The 21758-nt window shown below is 34.5% G+C and overlaps 1 protein-coding gene across 2 annotated transcripts in view; it reads left to right on the top strand.

Annotated features, from left to right (window-relative positions):
- CEP126 (centrosomal protein 126) overlaps positions 1-21758 on the top strand; it is a 36210-nt gene that overhangs the window by 9944 nt on the left and 4508 nt on the right. Inside the window, exons 3-7 of one of the 2 annotated variants that reach the window (XM_053971848.1) lie at positions 240-385; positions 1765-1885; positions 5362-5560; positions 15435-15819; positions 21450-21574. In XM_053971848.1, the coding sequence (XP_053827823.1) occupies positions 240-385; positions 1765-1885; positions 5362-5560; positions 15435-15819; positions 21450-21574 (976 nt within the window). Of the gene's footprint in view, positions 1-239; positions 386-1764; positions 1886-5361; positions 5561-15434; positions 17566-21449; positions 21575-21758 lie in introns of both variants that reach the window. The other variant, XM_053971847.1, reaches the window with a different exon arrangement.

A 21758-nucleotide genomic window follows, 5' to 3' on the forward strand; every position in this document is an offset into this window, starting at 1 on the left:
ATCAAATCCCTGGTTGAGGCTAAGAAATTAAAATATGTTGTGACTCTTCTTCATTACCCACTGTCCCATTTATGTTCCGACTAACTCTAAAAATCCAGCTGTGCTGAAGTTAATAGCATTTAATTTATGGACAGGCAAGCTTTTGTACTAAAATGGCAAGTTGGTAAGCAAGTTACTAATATTTCAGTAAATGTAACTCATAAACATACGAATGATCTGCTTTGGCTTCTTAAATACAGAGCCTTTGAAGAAAGACAGAAGGAAGAAGAAGCAAAAGAAAAAAGATTTAGAGAACAAGTTCTGCAGCAGAGGAAAATTAAATTTCAGGAGGCAACTGCTAAGTTCCAACATGCTCATCAGTCCTTTTCTCGGCAGAAACAAACAGGTTTGTGAATTAACTGTTATTCACAATACAAGTATTTTTATATTCACAGAATCAAAGAATAGTTAAGGTTGAAAGGGACCGCTGGAGGCGGTTAATCTTTTTGTTAGTAAACAGAACAATTGACTTCACTCAAAGTAATTGAATTCACAAAAGCAAAACAGCTGACAAGTAGCTCAGATCTACATCACCATAGTAGATATGACAATTAGGTAGGGGAAATAAAAACAGATTTGGTTTTTTTTCCTAAAAACTGTATTGTGAGATATTTCACTATATTCCAGTCACAGTAAGTACATGACCTCCTTGAGGTATTGTGGCTTCCTGGGTTTTCCCCACTTTTTTGACTGCAGTGTGCTTATTGGTTGCAGTACTGTGCTTTCACAGCTGGGTGAGGGGTGTTACGAGGCCACTGACAGTTACTAGGATAGCATAATGATCCCCTCTTTGAACTTTTGAATATAAAATATTCCAAAATGTGCATTTTGTTTGTCATTAAGTAAATTCAGTCCTAGGATATATTAACATGGTACATAATTTTTTTTTTTCCTGAATTAGTCCACTTTCTAAGCTTTTCTCTTGCTGGGAAGCAATGATCACTTCAGCTCAGTTCCTGCTTTCTTGGAATCAGTGCAGATTGGCAGGAGTTTGTAACAGCATTGGCCAAGTCTGATTTCCCGTCAACTTTCCAGTGTTCAAATGCTTAAGATATGGTCTATTACTTAGGTATTCTTTAACAGATTTACTCTCCCAACTGCAGTTGTGCCAGCTGTGAGGTAATGTCTCTGACTTCAAGATCAAATGTCAGATTAAAATAACAAAATAGAACAGTACTGGTTTAGGGCTTCTTCATAGTTCTACTGATGCCCAGAAAGTGTAGCAATAGAAGGAATCACAGTTTTTTCTCTTGGTTTTCCTTTATATAAATTTGCCTCTGCTACTCTTTGTCCTACTTCTACTCACTTGAAAGTGGCAGTACATTGTGCCTGTCTGGACTTCTTCTTCCCCACTGGTTCAATTATTAAGTTACAATTTGGCCTCTGTAAAATATCTGCAAGCCATAATTTTGGCTCAGTGCATGAGTGGAATAGTCATAATGTAAAAACGAAGTTAGATATTTTAACCTCGTATTTTTTCAACAGTGCAGTTTAAAAGCAAATAGCAAAACTGTTGAATACATGTGTGACTGTAAACACTTAAATAGACTGTTGTTTTTTTTTTCCAGAGGAACTCAAGGTGCTCTTCCATGTCTAATAATGCTAAACTACTGTGTTTATTGTAACTGTCGGGATTTAGGCTTCCAAACTTCAGCAACTTAACCAAACCATTTATGGTAAAATATTCCAATTTTTAAAAACTCTTTCCCCATTGTGTGTTTTTAGCTCTGATCCCTCCAGTTCAGACAAAAGCAGCTTTTCAGTTAGAAGAAGCTCTTGAACAAATTAAAGGATCAGTTTTAACGCCAGGACTGTGCTTGCAAAACATAAACAAAATCAATTTCAGGTAAGCATTCCTGTTCATTCTGATGATCAAAGGAAGTAAATTTCTTACGGTATTCAATAAACAGCAGACAATTACTTTTAAGAAATTGTAGGGCATTTCTCATTGTGACAAAGAAAGCACTTCTGTGAACTTTTCCAATGAAATGTTGTGCAATTTTGTTGAGTTGTTTGTGTCCAGTTGGTAAGACAGCAGAGGAGATGACACAAACCTTTTCCCCTCTGTGGAATTCTGGGAACAGTCAAGACTAACCCAATCTCCAGTCAGTTATAGCCCAACTCAGATTGCCATGGTTATCAAACCATTTGCTGTTCTCAGAATTATTCTGTCTAAGTGATTTTTTTTATCCAGATTTTTTTCCTTTTTGCATTCAAGGATACACTAGTTTATATGTTCACCCAAGGGCCTTCTTTCCAACTGTAATTCCTTTATATTTCTCATTCTCCGTATGAATCGAGAGCATCCTGGTAACAATTTGACTGGAAATTTCATTTTATATCACATAAAATTTTATTTGCATATTTTTCATTCTCCCCAAGCACTGTTTCTAAGATACCTTGACTTATAACAGAATGTTCCTTCATACATAGTTTATTTATCTGCTGTATTTCCTACTAGTTCCTGATTATCTCTTTCCTAACCTCTAATTTCTTTAACATTTCACCTCAGGAGGTTATTTTTGTTGTTGCTTCTTTTGTTATTCCTTTCTGCATTTCAGTTATTTTCTGCATGATAGAAATTGTGCAGATGTTCAGAACAGAGATAAATTCTGAAAGGGGTCTCCCTCCTTTTGGGCTTCAGTATGTTCTTCTGGGTGACATTGATACTCAACTTGTTTACATATCTCTGCTCTGATTAACACATTTTCAGGTGATAAACTGGTCAGTTGAGAAAATATTTTATAACTTATAGAGCTTAATACTCATGCTATTTTCTAGTCAACATTCATAGAAAGATTGCTGCAACAAAAACAAAGAAACAAACAAGAAATCTACTTGATAAATCTAAGTTTAATTTATGGCAAAAAATGTAGATGTTTCTGAACCCTGTCTAAGGTTTCTAATCATTTGTCTCATTTCACTCATAGGCTTCATTAAGGACAGCATCTCACTGCCTTAATAATTTATTTCCTTATTTTTCAACTTTTCAAACTGTTTCTTGTGCGACACATTGGTATCTCAGGAATTGTACAAACCACTTACCATTTCTTGCAGTGCTGTCACTCCATTTTTATTTGTATAATGTAAAAAATTCACTATCCTTTAATAATGATAGTGTGTTCTTTTTCTGGTTTTCATCTTCTTAACTTGTTTTCCTAAGGAAATTATATTTACATGTTCATACTATTTACAGTTTGTTTTCCCCTCATAACCAAATTTGAGAGAAAGCTTAAGAATCTTTAAGTTAATTATGTTTCTGTAAGTTTGAACTTAGAAATTGCTCAAGGAAAAAAAAAGGAAAATAAGTGACCCCAGCATCAGAAAGGCTTAAAAGTTGAGTCCACTATGACCTATTGGGAGGTCACAAGACAGCTAGTACAGATAAAACAGAAGGGCATTTTGAGAAGGTTCTGGACAGTGAAGGTTCTTAAAAAGTCACCAGTTTTGAGATGTAAAGCTTTAAACAGATCTTGTAATCGCGTTAATTGGAAATTTTGGGAAGGGTATTAACTAACACATAAGAAGTAGCAGATACCTATTCTGTTTCTTAAAATTTTATAAATGCTGAAGCCAAAAATCTTGTGTCGTCTTTAGAATTTACCCTTCCTCAGAAAGAGAATGCCTAGAATTAATTGACAGCCCCCTCTTAAAGGAAGAAATGAATACTGTATTAAGTATGCAATATAAACATAGCTTCAGACCCAAGTGAATATCTGTGAATTTTAAAATATTCTAGGATTCATGTCTGTCTTTTAAAAGGTGTAAAAAAATAAGCAATGGTGACATATTAACTCCTCTTGGAGAAAGCAAAAGTCCTGAAACACCTAATAAGTGTATTCTATGCTGCAGTAGACCCATTTTGCTTCTAGTAGGGTTTAGTTATTGAATGCTAAAGCAAAGATTTTGGAGAACTCATTAGCCAACAGACACAGAGATGTTTGTACATTAGGTGTGTAAATGGCATGCTGCTCTTTTTACAAGATATATTTCCCTATTGGTGTTTAAAATAACTATGTTTGATGAAGTTGAGTCTTGGGATATATACTTTAATACAACAAATCAAAAATTGTCTATGGAAAAGTTGGAATGTTGAAACTTCTAAAAACATAAATGGTCCAAGCATGTAGAAATGTTTATAGATATGAATGATTTAAAGACTCAAATAAATATAAAGAAAGTTGTTTGTGTCCAAAAACCCAACCAACTTGGTTTTTGTGTCCAAAAAAACAAGATTAACTTGGTTTAATTTGGTTAAACTTGGTGTTTGTATCCAACAAAACATGTTTTTTGGGGGCCAGGTGTCAGTCAGTCTAGTCCACAATAACAAAAAAGTTTTGGGATAGGGAGGATATCTGCCATTCAAAAGAAAACAGCATGCAGTTTTCTATGTTTGATAAATAAATATGTGAATTTGTTCTCCCTTTTTGCTGTCAGCCATCTCATCAGAAATAATAAATTCCATTTTACACTCTCCTTAGGTCACTGCAATTAAGCCAATGTTTTTTGTAGCCTTGTATAAAATCTCCTGAAAAATAACAATAATCTTAAGGGTTTGAAAGTTTCCATTTTCCATTGCCCTAAAATTATAAAGGCCCAAAAAAAAAAAAAAAAAAAAAAAAAAAAAGAAGTCTTACTAGATTATTTGCCTACTTGAAACAGATCCACTGAAATAAAAGGGATAATTTAAAAACATTAAGCTGAAGAAATGGATAGAAATTAAGGAAAGAGGTTCTTGAATTTCTGTACATATGTGAAACATATATCTCCAGCTAAGAGCTGGTCACAGGGCCCAACTACACTAGCTACTATAAAGATTTTTTTTGTTGGGCAGCAAATTCTTTAACATACCGCAATACTGACATTACATATCATTGGTAGATTTGGACTCTCTGGATACTAGAAAGCCTTCTTGCTCTTTGAAGTAAGGGAATACCTGACAGCATCAATATAGTTACACTCTGCATAAGCCAACTTTATGGAAAAATAAAGCCCATTTTCCTTTTCATTTTTTTTTCTTTTTCTTTTAAAAAAACCCTCAGTACGATTCTGTAAATTACCAAACTGCTGGCTGACATTTGCCCTATCAATGCAAGCCTGAGGCAGTCACCCAATAACTCAATCAGAAAATTCTATTTATAAATAAACAGAAGAGAAGTTTTAAAATGGAAAGTGTTGGACACCTTCACATAGTACTAACAGCATTTGTCGGGCTTTTCATCATTTATTGATGTTGTATGCATTTGGTAAGAAATATATTTAAAAATGTACTGTTGATGCATAAAAATAACACAAAGTAATAATTCTCTTGTTTGTATCAAGAACCACAGATGACACTTCATCCTCATCAGTATGTAGAAGTGATTCTTTCTGTCAGAAGCAGAATTCAGCAGTGTTTGGCTGTGATGAAACAATACAGGAGAGCAGTAGAACAGACATGGATAGTCACCAACTTCTCTTCCAGAAAAATCTGGAAGAAATGCAACAGCTCCTTGAAAAACAGCATCTCAACAACTTAGAGGTATGATATTTTCATTTTCATGTGATTTATTGCAAGATGCTTTTAAGTGTGACAGAAAGTTTCTTGAATGTAATAAAACTGAAAGTCCTGTTCAGCTAACTTTGTCAATTAGACAAGATGGGAGGGCACACTGTTCTGTGCCTTATCAATGGATTATTTTTAGTAAAATTATACATATTTTCCAGTAAGAAGTCAGAGATCTTTAAAAATATTTATAAGAATGTTTTCACAAATTCATCCAAGATACCTGTTAGGTTGTCCTTTTTCCTCTGTTAATGTAAGATTTGTATGTCAGATTTCTTGTCTCTGACATTGGTAGCCATTAGTTGATCACAGGAGTCTTGTGCTACCTCTGAACTTGAATTTGTTTTCAGTGCACACCCAAGTTTCTGCTGTGCTGATTGTGACAGCATGAAATGCTATAGAAGTATTATGATGGCATGTGAAAAGTTGGAGGATTTTTTTGTTTTATTTTGTTTTTTTTTTCCCAGTATGTGGTGATATGTTAGAGATTGACTTCAAGTCTCTTGAGATCCTTTTTTATCATCTTTGGAATAGCTGCGGGTGTTCCAGTAATGAGCTTTTTCTGCCTAAACTAATTTTTAGATTGAAAATCAGTTTAAAAAGTCACCTTAGAAACACTGAAAATCAAGAACTGAGCTCTAAGGTGATTTTTAGTTGTGCACCTTTAAGTGTGATTTTATGTCTCAGTGTTGTCTTTGATTTTGGAAATACTGTCTTCAACATTGTAGTTTGTAGTTTCTGGGAAAAAAAAAAAAAAAGCCCATACTTTGGGGCTTATTCTTTTATTTCTAGACTATCTATTGGTATCCAGAATCATGATATCTGAAATGACCTGGACTCCATGAAGCCCCTCCCTCTATTTTGGTTGTGGCTGGAGGCATGGAATGGTGGCTATAGAGCAAGGGCTTTTCCTTTTATTACAAGTATATGGATAACTCATGAAAGACTTTAGAGAGTTCAGATATGGTTTGTCATTTATGTTTCTTGGAGCATTTATCTCTGCCTTTGTATCTACTTTGTTCTGATGGTTATGCATGAAAATCTTGAGCTGATGGCTAAGACAGAAAATCTCACTCAACTGGAGTGAGGTTCAAAAAAGTTGAATGGAGAGAAAGTATAGTTTGTACTGGAAGTGTTCTTTCTTACTTCTAAGCATAAAAGAATGAAGAGAAAGTGACAATTTATAGAAGAGAGCTGATAAAACTGAATTCTAGATAACCACTTTACAAAAATACAAAAAAAGTGTAAGCTTTTTTTTAATAATACCACATTTTCATTTCACTGGTTTGCAATCCCTCCCTAAATGATTATGCTGAATTTGGCAGTAGCTGCATTAGAACATCTTGAAATTAGAAAACAAAACACATTCTCTTTGAGAAAAATAAGACTTCTGTATTGGAGTGTTTTATCAAACAGAATTATCACTTCCTAATTGAATTCTAGGGGAAAACAGCTATGAGTCATGCATAATTTTTTACTTTTAGTTTTTTCTAAATATTATCATCAGCATTGGGTACTGCATATAATATAGGAATTTGTGTTTACAAATTAATGTATTTTTGAAAATACTTGTAAAAAATTTTGCTTTTTTTCCAGAAGGTATTTTTCTGCTACCACTAGGGGTTGCTCAGCTTCTTTCCTCTGATGAATAGTTTCAAAATGTAAATATTTATACTTCGGACATTTGGACTTACTTTCTTGAAATTGCACACTTTGGACTCTGATTTAAAAAATAGTCAAGAAAGCTATTGACCTTGTTCTAAGGCCTGAGTTCTGGAAGTTTAATACTTGGATTGTGCTGATGGCTGGTGTGCATGTGCATTGTGATTTCCTATACTGTGAAATACTCTTACTAATAAAATTTATAACTTATAATGATTTAGATTGATTTCTTACTGAAATCAATATACTTCAGTGGTCTTGATACTACCTGTTGTCCGAAGTAATTTCTGAGATTAAAGTATTTCACTGTGCGCATGCTTTGCAACCTAGCCATCCATTGAGATCCTTTGACCTCTCTTTGTTTCTGTTTTTACAGGCCCAACAGGATTATAAAGATTCCTAAAATTCTTTACTTTCCTACAGGGCAATAAAGTTCTATGTGAACCTTTACCAGTAGATTTGTTGTGTTGCCTGCTTTACGTGTCTAAATATTTGTACAGATTCATCAGTAAGCTAGGGTTTTAGCGGCTTTTGCTGTTTTCCAAAATTATTTTGTGTAAAGTATTGAGAGCAGTAGATTTTATTTTGTGCAATAGTTGCATCGAAGCCACTACATCAAGTTACTGTTTTATGTTCAGGAATATGTTCCATTTTGAAGAATTTAATATTGCTAACTTCATTCACAAATAAAGGTTTTATCTCTCCATCCTTTCCTGGTTTTATTGCATGCATAAATAAAATCTTTAAGGTGGAGCTAGTAGCATGGTCTTTAGCTAAAGCTGCATGCAGCTTTTAACCAAATGACATTAGTCCCAAGGTGCTTAACATTTTTTTGAATGGTTAACTCCTTATGTTGAAATTTTCCATTTCTGGTACCTGCCTTGGACCGAACAATTTAGAAAAATTACACTAAATGGCTCAAATGTGACAAGGAAGAGTATTTTTCAGGTATTTTTTTGTCTTTTTCTTCTTTTCACCTCTTCAATTTCATGGCCATGCAACATTATTTTGGTCAGTACCATATTTCTAGGCTCTACTAGAATAAATTTTGCATTATGTCTGAATTAAACTGATAGCATAACATTTTATGTCTATAGTTTCATTTTTTAAACAAAATACTTAGAAGTGAGAGTTAATTCAAGACAAAATAGGTGTAGATTATCACATGGAGATTGTATTTTCCTCTTCCCTCCTTTATATGACCATAATTATGTGGTATCAAGTGGTATCTGTGAAATCCAAATTTAAATCCTTTTCTGACTGATTTGAAGCAGGATTTTTACCTTGGTTCACTGTTTTTGGTTTTTTTTCTGAGAATATTGTGCAGCCATTGAAGTACTCAGTAGCATTCTTTCTGTGAATACCATTCCCCTTGGAAGAAAATACTTCAATATTTATTGAAATAGGAAGGGAACACTGAAACAATTTTTCAGAAATTGCAACCCAAATTATATTACGTATAATACAGGAAAAATTTTTATCTTCCTGTACTGTGTGTGCTTATACATGTTACATGTAAAATCCCAGAAGTCTCTGAGAAACAATGAAGAATATTTTCTAAGTGATATTCCACTGAATGGTCTGGACATCACCTGCCTTTCAGGAGTTCACTTCTAAGACTGTTAGCTGTTGGTGTTACTTTGCTTTTGAGTTTCACAGTGTCTATGAAATGGAGATGTTTCAGGTAACTGATGGAAAAACTGTAGTATGACTGAAATGACTTAACCAAAACTTCCCTCTGCAAGAGGTGTTGCCAGTCTAATTCTTCAGAGCCATAGGCAAAACCAGCATGGAAAAAAAGGAGTGCTGTGTACAGAGTCTCTCCCAAGCATCAGAAACTTTTAGAGTGCTCAAGGCTAGTTAGTGGGAAAACAGACTCTGACAAGGAGGCTTAGCATAAAATGGCATACAAACTCGATTTTGTAGAGACCATTCAACAACTTGAAATAGGTTTCTACGGTCACCTTAAATCTAGAAAAATTGATGATTTTTTTACTTGTAAATGTGAGTGTTAACATTTTTATTTTGATCATTTAAATTATATGACAGGCCTGAGTGATTTCCTTACTTATTTTCCTCTTGGCAAGAGGAGGGGTGTTCAGTTTTCATTGGCTTTCAACCAATATTGTGACTAACAGCTATCTTCCACATTATTTCAGTAATCCAAAATTCACGTGTGCTATAAAGACAAATTGAAATGTATTATTTTACCCAAATACTACAACTTGTTTTGATTGTGTATTTCTCAAGAGTAGGTTTTGAGGTTTTGGAGGCAGTTTTTCATAAAATAACTTATTCTAAGTTTTTCTGTATAAAATCACATGACAGTCTTCATACCTGACCATCTGGAGTTCATTCAACACTGTCTTTCCTCAATTCAAAGCCCTTCTTGAACGGGTAATAATGTAGGATTGAAGCTGAAACAGATTTTCAGTACAAAAGACATCACAGTTAGACTTATACATGGATAAGGTTTTGCTTGTGGATAAGTTATGATTGTTATACATACAGCATAGCTCACAAACCACAGGAACAAGGAAATTGATACTATCCTTTAAATATACCTGTTCCTTTTTTACAAACACATAGTTTTTTCATAAGAATTGTGATACATATTAGCATGAGTCCATTTTTGGGTTTACATTCATATATATAATATTTATGTACAGCTATGCACTAAAGTATTTTTACCATACTTCATGGCTGGTTTTGGAGAGATTTGTTTTACTGCAACAGGGTAAGATGTTCATAAATGTAGCTGAAAGAAAGGAATGGAGTAAAAAATAGCAGTATCAAATCTTTAATGTACTGCAGTTACAGTAAGATGTTTACTAGTAGGAAAGGACTGGAAGATATAAACTTCATGTGCATGTGGGCCTACGAGGATACTGCATTATACTAATGTGGTATTATCAGTGATAGTATATTCTGGTGTCTCAAGAGGATATTGGAAGATCTATTGATTTCTCATGAAGATTAAAATATCAGTCTCCAAAGTATTTTTGCCCCTTTGAAGACAGCAGAGCTGTGTTTTAAAAAGATAAGACTTTTGTGAATTTTAAAGCAACACAGAATTCAGATACTTTTTTGTATCCTAGTACTCTGTTTATATCCTAGTATTCTAATGGTTGTCTGGGTACCCAGGAGCATAATCAATTATTTCATTATTTCTAATGAAAATTAGTCTAATTATTATAATTATTAATTATTATAAATCTGCAGCAGCACTTCTGTGGTATTTAGTAGCTTGAGCTTTGCTGGGCAGTTCATGCCCAGTACTTGCATATCTCCATAAGGAAGTATGGTTCACCATAAATAAAGTACAAAATAAAGCATCAAATCAAACACCCAAAATTCAGAAGACAAGTGTAAGCAGAGGGTAACTGGGACCTCTTTCAGAAGACTGAAAGTTCTTGTAATAAACAGAATTGCACTATTTCAAACAGTGCCAAGATTTTAAAAAATTAACCTTTAAATTTGGCAGGCTGTTTAGGGGAAGGTAGATGCTGAAAGCTTGTACAAGTTCTTAAAAATCAAATCTGTGAAGTTCTTAGGAAGAATGTATATCTTGAAACATATCTGATTGAAAAAAGTTGAACTTGTAAAAGAGGTAACATTTAAGTCACAAAATTTTTTTCAAGATAAGTGATTATATTAATGAAGCATGCAGTGAATGTTGGAAATTACATGAAAGTGCCTTATTATGAAATGTAAGTATTAGAAAATGCTCTTAGATATATTGTTTAGCCTTCAGGTTGCCCTGTATGGAGTCAGCTTTGTATTCAGTGATCCTTGTTGGGTCCCTTTCAACTCAGGATGTTCCATGATTCTAAAAGTATTTCTGTATCTGACCTTTAGGATTTCCTTACATAAATCCACCGTCTGCCCTAGCTGCTGCTGTGCAGTGCACAACAGTGAGATCATGTTAAAAACTCTTCCATCTTTACAAAGTATACTGCTAAAAGAAAAAGCAATCCTTTTTCATTGACTAAAAATATGTATACTATTTTTTTAGAAAATAAAGAGCTTAGGTAGGGTTCATCTGCTGAATGAGAGATTATTTTTAAAATTATATTCACACACTGATTCATTCAGGAACTGAATACTACTGTCAAATAGTATTAATCTATTCTTTTTTACTGATGTTGTGGCTCCAGATCATTCAAATCTGTTAACTGTAATCATTAAAATGTTTATTAGTTAAACACTAAAGAACTTCCAGAATTCATAGTTCATATCCATGCCCAACATTTCTGTATGACTGTCTGCCTTATCATGGTTTTTAATTATGCAATCCCATGCTATTGTTGTATGACAAATTTGTGGGGTAGATGATGTCTGCTCAAACTGAATTTATTAATGGGTTAGAAACAAAAAAAGGGAGCAATTCATTATGGTGCACACTGCCTCACCATTTAATCATTTAACACTTTTAATAGTATTTTTACCTAACATTATAAATTACACTCCTGGAACTGAATGACCAGATTAGTGTGTGATAGATACCTGGGACAGAGTACCTGAGAAGCAGCACTCTGAGATGTTAAAGCAACAGAGAGACAAGTTCAGCTGAAAATCGGTTTCCTACACAATTATATATTAGGGCTTATTAAGACTGAAAATCAGTATGGAACATTGGTATTCAGTGTTCAGATCACTTTTCTTTTAAAATCTTCTGGTAGTATGGCTTACTGATATTGCCTGCATGCCTATAAAATTAGAAACAAGTTCTTTTTATACTGAGAAGTTGGAACCTGCATTTCTAGCATCCTGTGATGATATTTCAAATAGATCCTTTCAAAAACTCACAGATTCATAGATAGCTAGTTTCCGTATTGTTAGCCTGGGAGGCGATCAGGCACCTAGGCATCAGATTGGGAAAGACAGCGGTGTTGATAGTAAGCTTTTCTCTGGTCATCCTATACCTTCATAGCTTCTTTGGTGGGTTTGGCACAATAGAATAGAACTCTTGTGTAAGGAAAGCACCAAAATCCTTTCACAGTGTCACTTGCTCTCTTGAGTCTGCCCAAATCTTCTGAGAAATAAGTATTGTGTACTGCTATACGTGATGTTTTTCAAACTCATATAAAAATGAGATTATTAATTTGGAATGGACTTTCACATTCCATAATTGGTAAATTTGAAACGAGTTGTTTAGGTACCTCACTGGCTTTGAAAGTTAGTTTTGCTTCTAAATAAGTTCAGTGTCTTTTACTTCACAGTCAGTGTCCAGTGTAACATGATAAATATACACATATGAAAAACAAAGAATTTCTGTAAAGAAACCAGTTGAAATTATCAAAAATAGCAAGTAGTGTGAGAGGTGTGAGGGGCCTTGGTTTTTAGAATGGGTAGCATTTTTTCAGGATTTTATCTTCAGAAGTGTTTCTATTCACATCTTGGAATTATGAACAGTCAGCACTTCTGCAGAAAATGTCAAATATGCATGTAGCAGCTCTTTAGTGTAGTAGAGCTCTGACAAAGTTCTTTGGCAGAAAATTCACTTGTCAGGTTCACTTAAAATCTTACTTGTTGCTATGTTGTTCTTTCACTGGCCTTATGAAAGATCTCATAGGCTCATGTTTTCCTTTTGTTTTAGTGCTTTACTAAAATGAAATTGCTTGACACAGCTGTTCTAAGTCCTAAGACATACAAGTGACCTCTTTAACTCCTCGGAAATATTCCTTTCCCAGGAATGTGGATATGTGCGGGTGTTAGATTTCATGCATTATAACATAAGATAATGCAGGCTACACAATAATACTTATATACTTATATAACAGGAAAAATGTAAATCCAGTAAATAACAATATAATACTCTATGAACATTTTGTTTTCTTATAATCCTGTAACATTCTCAAAGATTAAATAAAATTAAGTCATTGGGATTTCTAGGTTTATTTCCCTGCACTTATTGATCACTAAAAAAGGATAATTGTTGAATGCTTTTTTATTTCTGCAGAAGTACTTCTAATTACACATTTTTACAAGGAAAAAAATTACACATTTTTGCAAAGAAAAGGGACATTCATTTGCATTACATAGTACTATAAAATGGGAAATATTTTAATGAGAATGTTAAGCGTCTTTAATGTGTGAAAGGATGAAATTGTATGATGCAACAAAATAAATGTAAATGAACTAAATTTGCATGAAATAAGTAGGAGTGAGTGTGTGTTTAAATGAGAACTCCTTCTTTGTTCTTAGTTCCTAACATTTCTGGATGTTACCTCAACTGAGATTTTGTTTTCCATAGGGTTTTGCTTTATAAGGAGCATACTTATTTATATAATGTAGGAACAAGTCTACTTTCAACCTCTGAACCACAATTGCATATAATTTTTTTCTTTTAATTTTTGAAAGTTGGAAGTTTTCCTGAGCCCTCCAGATTTATCTGCTTAAGGTAACCTACTCTCAAGAGAAGATTTTTTTAAAACTATCTTTACAAAATTTTTCTTCTGTCTAACTGCCAGTTGAGAAACACATTTTGCTATGCAGGTGCAGTTTCCAAATTAGACAAGAAGTAAGCCTGACAGCTGTAATTTCTTTTCACTGTTTTTTCCCCTTCTGAAAATTTCAAAATTAGTTCTTAAATTTGGCCTGATACAGAAAACTCTGAGTATATGGCTTTTGCTTGTTTGAAGAAGTTCAAGCAGAGGTTAACAATATAATTTAGGCAAAAATAAAGGTTAGTAAATAACTAACAAAGTGCTACTTATTATTTTTTTATTAGAATGACACCGGTTTGTATAGGTTTAGTTTGAAAATGCTCCCTAAAGGGAACATTTTGTCTTTCCCTACACTTCCTTCTTTGATCTTCTATTTAGTATCTTTATCTCAGATCATAACTATAACAGAAGACTGCACCAATCTCTAAACATTTAGTGCAAGATAAGATTTAATTCAATAGTAAAAAGTCTTTCAGGACTTGCTAAGCCTTTTCTTCTGCAGTTTAATATATTTGTACAGCTATAAAATATGCAATATTTAGATAAAACAATTTTATTGGAATAAAAAATATTTACTACAAAAATGTGTTATTATTCACTAAAGAATTCTGTGTTTGGTGAGTTTGAAAAATGTTAATTCAATGTCATTGCTAGGGGACATATAGTCACTCACCCTAGGTTAACAGATTTTGCTAGTTGAAACATTTTCCATTTGAAGTCACTAATGGAAAAAAAAAATCTTTTTTGCATGAGATTGCATATCTAATTCAGCTTGTCTTAATTTTTTGCACCAATTTTGTCCAACATAAGTTTAAAAATACTTTGCTGCTGAGCTGTGTGAGAGGGAACTTCCAGGCAAGAGTGTATGAGACTGAAAATAGTCAACATGCTTGTTTTCCTTTATGTTCATGTGTATTTTGAAGTCTTGTACTTATGAAAGTATGTACTTTCAACCATGTCAGCATCTCAGTGCTTGGATAGAAGAGTAATAGTGAAGAAAACATTTGTATAGTACTGGTGTTTCATATGGTGCCAGTTGCTGTTATTCCTCACTCCATTAAAATTTAATGAAAAGGTTGGGGAAGTGGATGAGAGTCCCTTATGCCCTGGGACTTGATCTGTCCTCATAGAACAGGAGATATTTTCTTCTTTCTGAAAGACTTGAAGAAAGAGTTTCACTGGGGGGAGTTGTTAATCATGGTGGGTATGATAACCAAGAGACTTTTCTGTGTTTGCCATGACAAGGCTTAACTCCTCATTGCTTGTGGCACTTCGTATGAAAAGAAACATAGTCTAGTATTGTGGAAAAGTTGCAGTTTGGGGTAGATCCCCTATCAAACCTTCATTTTCATGGATTCTCTTTCAATTTATAACTCAAGTACCCTTACAGAGGATGAAAACTATCCAGTGTCATAGGCAAATTCAGAAACAGTATTGTTTTTCAGACAAATTTAGTTCCTTTTTTAATTCTGCAGAATTTATATATATAATTTAAGATTAAATTTGTTGAACTATGCTGCTCTCACCACTGGATTTCTTCCTAAACTATGTCATTGTCTTTTGCAATTTAACAAAGGTATATTTTGACTTGATGGAAACACTCATGGAGGTATGACCCCAAGTCAAAAAACACTAGGCTCATTATTTTTTTGGTCTAATCTCTCATTAATGAAAAAATATTATCAGCAAAACCACATTTCTGAAAAATCTGAGAGTTTGGTTTAATGCCTGTATTTCAGAATTTTCATCAAGAAATCAAAGAAAGAGATGATTCAGAAAGCCTGATGAGCCTTGACAGTCTTGAGGCTGGAGAACAAAATGGAAATTGCACAACACAGAGTGAATCATCTTTTACCACACAGTGTGACTGTGCCCTGTATGATCCAGAAAAATGCCAGACTAGGAAAAATGGTTTACTTCACACAGATCAAAGTACTTCTAAAAATGCACATCTAAATAATTGTCTGAGAAACGTAGATTTGCTACACTACCACAACATACCTACTCATGATCTTTTAGCTAAACATAATGTTCTAACTCCTGCTGAACATGTAAACACTTCAGAAGAGGAATCATCTGCTTCTCACAGATCTGGAAAACAACCTGCAGAATTCTCTGTCTCTGGTAAGCAAAAGAGCTCTGTAAGTAATGCATTTAGTTTCCTGCAAAACATAAAAGACAGAAGCAAGCCATCTTCTGGAGCAGCTAGCACATTTGCCACTGGTCATCCTGTTTTCAGTCCTAGCAGAGCCTGGGACAGCCCTGATTCTATTCCAGGAGAAAGAATTCAGGATCTGATGCAAGATCAGACTTTTAAAATGACCCCACAGGAGAGAACTAAATCTATGCAAGATGCGTCCAGTCAACCTATTGCAACATCTGTAATCTTATTTCCTAATCAGGGATGTTCCACTGGCATTCCCAGCACAGCTGATGTGTTACCAAAGAACAAAAACATCAGTACAGGGTTTTTAAAAAATACCTTAGGAAAAATGACTGAAATAAAAGAAGGAAATATTAAATGTATGAATTACATTATTTCAGAAACATCTTTATTTCAGGACACACCAAATGTCTCACTTCTGTTGGAAGTTAAGCAACAGAATAATAAAGAAGGAAAAGGAAATATAATTGAAAATATGTCACTGTTACCTGATACAGAGTTCAATTCTGACACTCCTAGACAGGACAAAATCCTGAAAAATAATATTCTTGCAAGAAAAAGAGCAAAGCTTTTCACAAGTATCTTAAAGAAGAGTTCTAAATATGAATCCAGTCATTTCAAAGCTGTGGTTACAGACCATGGGATCAGTTTTGGAACTCAAGTCATGTCATCTATCAGAGACAGTTTAGAACTGGCAAAAATAAAAAAGAAAAGTGCAGAAAATGAAAAATACAATAGGAAGCTAAAATGGTGTGATGAAATTGACCAGATAATAATAGAAAATAATGAAAAATGCTATGAAAAAATCATCAGTGAAATATCGTCTTCAAAACTGCAGTGTGTTCAAACTGCAAATAACTCTCCTAAGAACAATTTAAGTATTGTTGCTCAGCCTTCAAACCCCATGTTCATAAAAAATCATCAGGAAAGTTCTCATATGTCAAAACCAAACATTAATACTGAGAAATCAAATAAAGAATACCCATCTCAGAATATATTTATGTTTACAGGATCCTTTTCTGGTAAGAAAGCTTGGATGGTATCAAAAGATGAAGTAAGTAAACCCCCAGTATGTAGCAATAATGCTAAAATTAATGAAGGTGGTCAACTCAAAAATAAGGCAAAAATAACAAGAAGAGCAACATCTGTAAGAGTCCAGTCACATTCTATGCTGAAGAAGAGAAGAGGCACTATGATCAAAGTGCAGTCAGCCACTGAAGCCAGCAAAACTCAAAAAGCTCCAGGGAAATGCCTTGCACCTCACCCACCTTCCACACCTCTGCCAGGAAACAGAAGTGTTGAAAACCCAGCCAGCCCTGGGTGTCAGTCACTGCTGCCTGCCAGCCTGCAAGCTACCAGTGCTAGCAGCAGTGATTTCAATGACAGGCATGTTGTGCTAGCAAGTCGGGTTTTAAATAGGAACAGTGCAGAAAAGAGTGAGAATACTGCTGGTTGTGCTGGTGTGGCCACTGCCATCTCTACACCTGACTGCAGCAGGGCCAAATACAAACCTTGGGCAAAAAATATTTGTTCTGTAAATAATGTTAAGGCAAGCGCCTGTCACGATCATTCAGTAACTTGCTCTGAGAAAAGACCTGTTAACACAGAAAATAGATTACATCTCCATCATATCCCAGCAGCTGGAAAAACAAGCACCTTCTGGCACGGAGCACATTCTACCCAAGCTCCGAAAGACTCTGCTACTGGTAAGAGTCATATTTCTGGGTCTGGGGTGGGGGAATGTCCAGACAAAAGTCTCTTCAAGTACATCACAGATTTGTTTTCAATTAGAACACCCAACCTTTTAATCCTTTCGCACAACACAACCAGTTTTAACAAGCTTTTACCATTTGTCATTCTCATTTCTATTCTAGTGGTGCCCAGAGGCCTCTCAAACGTCAATCCTCATTTCTAATAGTTCTCTGCAATATTAAATGAAAAGGAAGTATTTTCCCTGAGATTATATCCATGACTAATGAGCAGATGTGACAGGTGGTCTAAATAATGATATAGGAGGAAATGACTAAGTTTGTACAAGTGAGTTTTACAAGGTAACTAAGAGTGGTAGCTTGTTGTCCAACAGTCACTGCCACATGAGAGTGAAAGAAGTTTAGTTCTACTGTGTTTTTAAAATGCTAACACTCTAAATGCCTACAATTACTGAGACTTAGTCCCAATTATGCTATTAAAAGCTGAGCAAAAATTAAAGATTAGTTAAAATCAAAGAGCTTCTGCCAGGCAAACCTTGCTCTGCTGCAAGGTATATCTGATTTATAAAGAATTTTAAGAAATTTGAGGAACAATCCTGTATTTTATTAAAAATTAACCTTGGAAACAATATGAGGCACAGATTGGTTGGTAAGATACCGGAAAGATGGATAAGAAATTTTTGGGAGAATAAACTTTAATCTGCTGGGGTTTAATCCCTACATTCCAATTTACATTTTATGTTTTTTTGATTTGCCTTGTTTGTCCTGTGCAGCCTAGCTGTATTCTGTGCCTTGGGCACTGATGACATCCTTGTATTTGTAATTTCTATGTTGTATGCTGGTTTGCTTCCTACTGAGAGCTGCAGCTGAAGCTCCTGAAGCTGTACAGCTGTACGTCAGGTACAAGCAGTACTCCAAACTGCTTCACATATTGGGATCACCCCAAGGATTGGCCATGGAACTCAAAAATACTTTCTAACAAAATGATGAATACCCTTAACTTTAAACCCCCCACATCTTAATTTTATCTACAGTAATACAGTTTTAACAGTTTTCACAACTTTAATGGAGTGATTCAGAACAGCTCTGTTGTGTAAGAGCAGATGCAGGCAGGTGAATATTCTTGGCCTAAAGCAGGAGCGGGAACAGAAAATATTATCTGCTTGTCTGTTCCAGTTCAAAGTCAAACAGATGAGTTTACGATCTGTGTGACTTAACCTATTTGATTTCACATTGGAAATTAATGAAGACTTGCATTACCACACCTTGCTTCCAGCAGAGATTTTTGTCTCTTGATGTCCTTATCTACACATCAGATCAATGAATCAGGAAATGTCCTGGGTCCAAGCTGTGCACTACTGACAGTGTCTTCACTGCAACTTTAAATGCTACATCCCCAGCGTCACATACCTCCAGCTCTTTTAGAGAAGGGCTGAGTAACTGCCTTTTAAAATTCATGTGGGTTGCCCTCTCTCAGTATCTGTTTATATTTCGCATTTTGAAAGTCTTCTTTATTTTAAATATTCTAGTAACTATTACTGACTTGCTGTTATTTGTTCAATTGCCTGCAAATGCCCATAGACACCGTAGTCTTGTCCTAAAGTGCTTGCAGTGAGACTGAATACTGCACTGCTCGCTAGTAAAATGTCTGCAGAGTTCCATGAGGTCTGTGAAGACACTGTAGAAAATGTGACCTGTTGCGATGCTTTGCCAAATGTACAGAAAGTGAGAACCAGATGAATACAACTGTTGTCCATGAGGATCTTAATTTAGTTTGGCTTCCAGGCTTCAAGTTGTATATCTTCTGCCTGACACATATTACAGAATTTTTAACATCTTTCTTGTTTAGTCAGTAACGGCTTTGAAATGTGTTTAACCTTTAGCCTGTGACAAATATGGGGCTAATTAACATGCTTAAAGTTAAATAGCAGTAGACTGCTCAGTATCACATTCCCTAAAGATACTATTGATTATTATTATTTTGAATTATATGTTTCAAAGGAATGTTCTCTTTGGCATTGATCTAGTCTTGTAAATTAATTAAATTAAGTATTGATGCATAGACATAGAGCAACTTTTGAATTCTATTTTTTCAGAAAAGCATTATGTGATTACTAATATAACAAGGGGGTTCTTTTTTCTTTCTTTTTTTTAATTTTCTCTCATATTCAATATAACATGATCACATTTCTCTTCCTTTTCAGATTTTATTCAGCACCATGTATTGTGATACAATAATTTACAAATAACTAAATGGCAGCATTTCAAAGCTAATGTGACCCATGTTACTATTGGTGGCAGCAGCCAGATGACTACTTTCAAATATGTTTCTAGGATCAGTTCTTTTCTTTTTCTATGCGTGATAAGAATTCTGCTTTAGTGTCACTGAAATAACCAGAAAATAAATAAAATTTTGTTAGAATCATTAATGCAACTCTTGGTCAAATTATGAACTGCACATTAAACTGCACATGTAAATATTTATTGTGTAAATAAATAGGTAATTTGTCTTCCCAAGTTTAAATCAAGTAACTCCATTTACAAATGTAGTAACTGTGTTTAAAAATAAGAATATAGGATCTCCTTGGTATATAGATTCCTGAATTGTACATGAAAATACTAATTTGCATCTCCAATTTGTATGCATGAAAGTTTAATTAAGAACATAATTTTAATTTTGAAACTTAAATTGCTACACCAGACAAAAATCAGATAAATTTGAGGTACAGTGTCTAGATTAGACCTCTCTGGCTGAGAGAAGATGCTGCACAGCAGTACTGCCTTTTAAAAATTAGCACAAAAATGTATGAATTAATAAGATTAACTACAAAATACCAAGCTATAGAAATAATGTTTAAATCCACGACTTTTAAACCTCACAACATGTATGAGGCCACACCTGGAATATTGTGTTCAGTTCTGGGCTCCTCAGTACAAGAGAGACATGGACATGCTGGAGAGAGTCTAGTGAAGAGCCACAAAGATGGTAAAGGGATGAGAGCACCTCTCCTATGAGGAAACGCTGAGAGCTTGCAGTATTCAGACTGGAGAAGAGAGGGCTTTGAGGAGTCTTACCAATGTATGTAAATACCTGTGAGGAAGCTGCAAAGAGGACTTTTAGAGAGACACTTATCAAACTTATGGTGTCCACTGAAAGTACCTGAGCAGTGGGTACAAACTGAAACACAGGAATTTCCCTCTGAACATCAGGAAACCATTTTATTATTGTGAGAGTGACTGAGCACTGACATAAATTGCCCAGAGACTTTCTTGAGTCTCCATCCTTGGAGTCACTCAAAAGCCATTTGGGCATGGTCCTGGACAATGAGCTCTATTTGGCCCTGCTAGAGTGGGTGCACTGGACCAGAAGGCCTCAGAAGGTCCCTTCCCATGTCTACCATTCTGTGATTTTGTGAATCAAACAAACTTTATGAACTACTACATGTTCTCTGCACACTACTATGGAATCCTAGTGAAAGTTGAATCAATTAACATATAAATACAACAATTTATCAACAGTGATTTATTATGTTGGACAATTAGACTTTAAGATTATTCTTTAAATTCAATTTATTTTCTAAAACATTACTTATTTGATATTTTTTATATCACAGCTCACCTTTCATTCTCCTTTTTACTTGGTAAGACCACCTTATATTGGTGCTTTTGGACCTCTGTACAGACCATCTTTATTATCTGGGACTCAACATGGGGCTTCACTTAAGCTGCTTACGTCCACATCTAAGACAATTTAAGGAGATCAGATGTAAATATCTAAATGTGGACAGAGACATTTACTCACCATTGTTAGTTCTGCTACTACTATATTTATCATGTTGTTTACACATTTTTGGCTCACTTTTTTCTCCATGTCATTTAAGGTGGTGTTCCTGTTACAAGACAAAATCAGGTTTTGGGCAACTATGAAAATATACACCGAGGTTTTTCAGAATGCAGAAGACAAAGTGTCGTCTCTAAAATATGGAAGCCTGCTCATCATGCACAGGTTAATATAAAATACTATAAAAAAATAAAAATGTTATTTATCTTCAAAATGGAAAGAGTTTCAGGAATAACAAAGATGTGTTCATTGTCACATGATTTTGAATCAATGTGCATAGTCAGCTTGCTGTGACTGCTAATGAAAAGAATAAAACCAACTAGAATACATCTCTGTATTTGTGTACTGT

Source organism: Vidua macroura, chromosome 2, assembly GCF_024509145.1.
Source record: "Vidua macroura isolate BioBank_ID:100142 chromosome 2, ASM2450914v1, whole genome shotgun sequence".
NCBI lineage: Eukaryota > Metazoa > Chordata > Aves > Passeriformes > Viduidae > Vidua > Vidua macroura.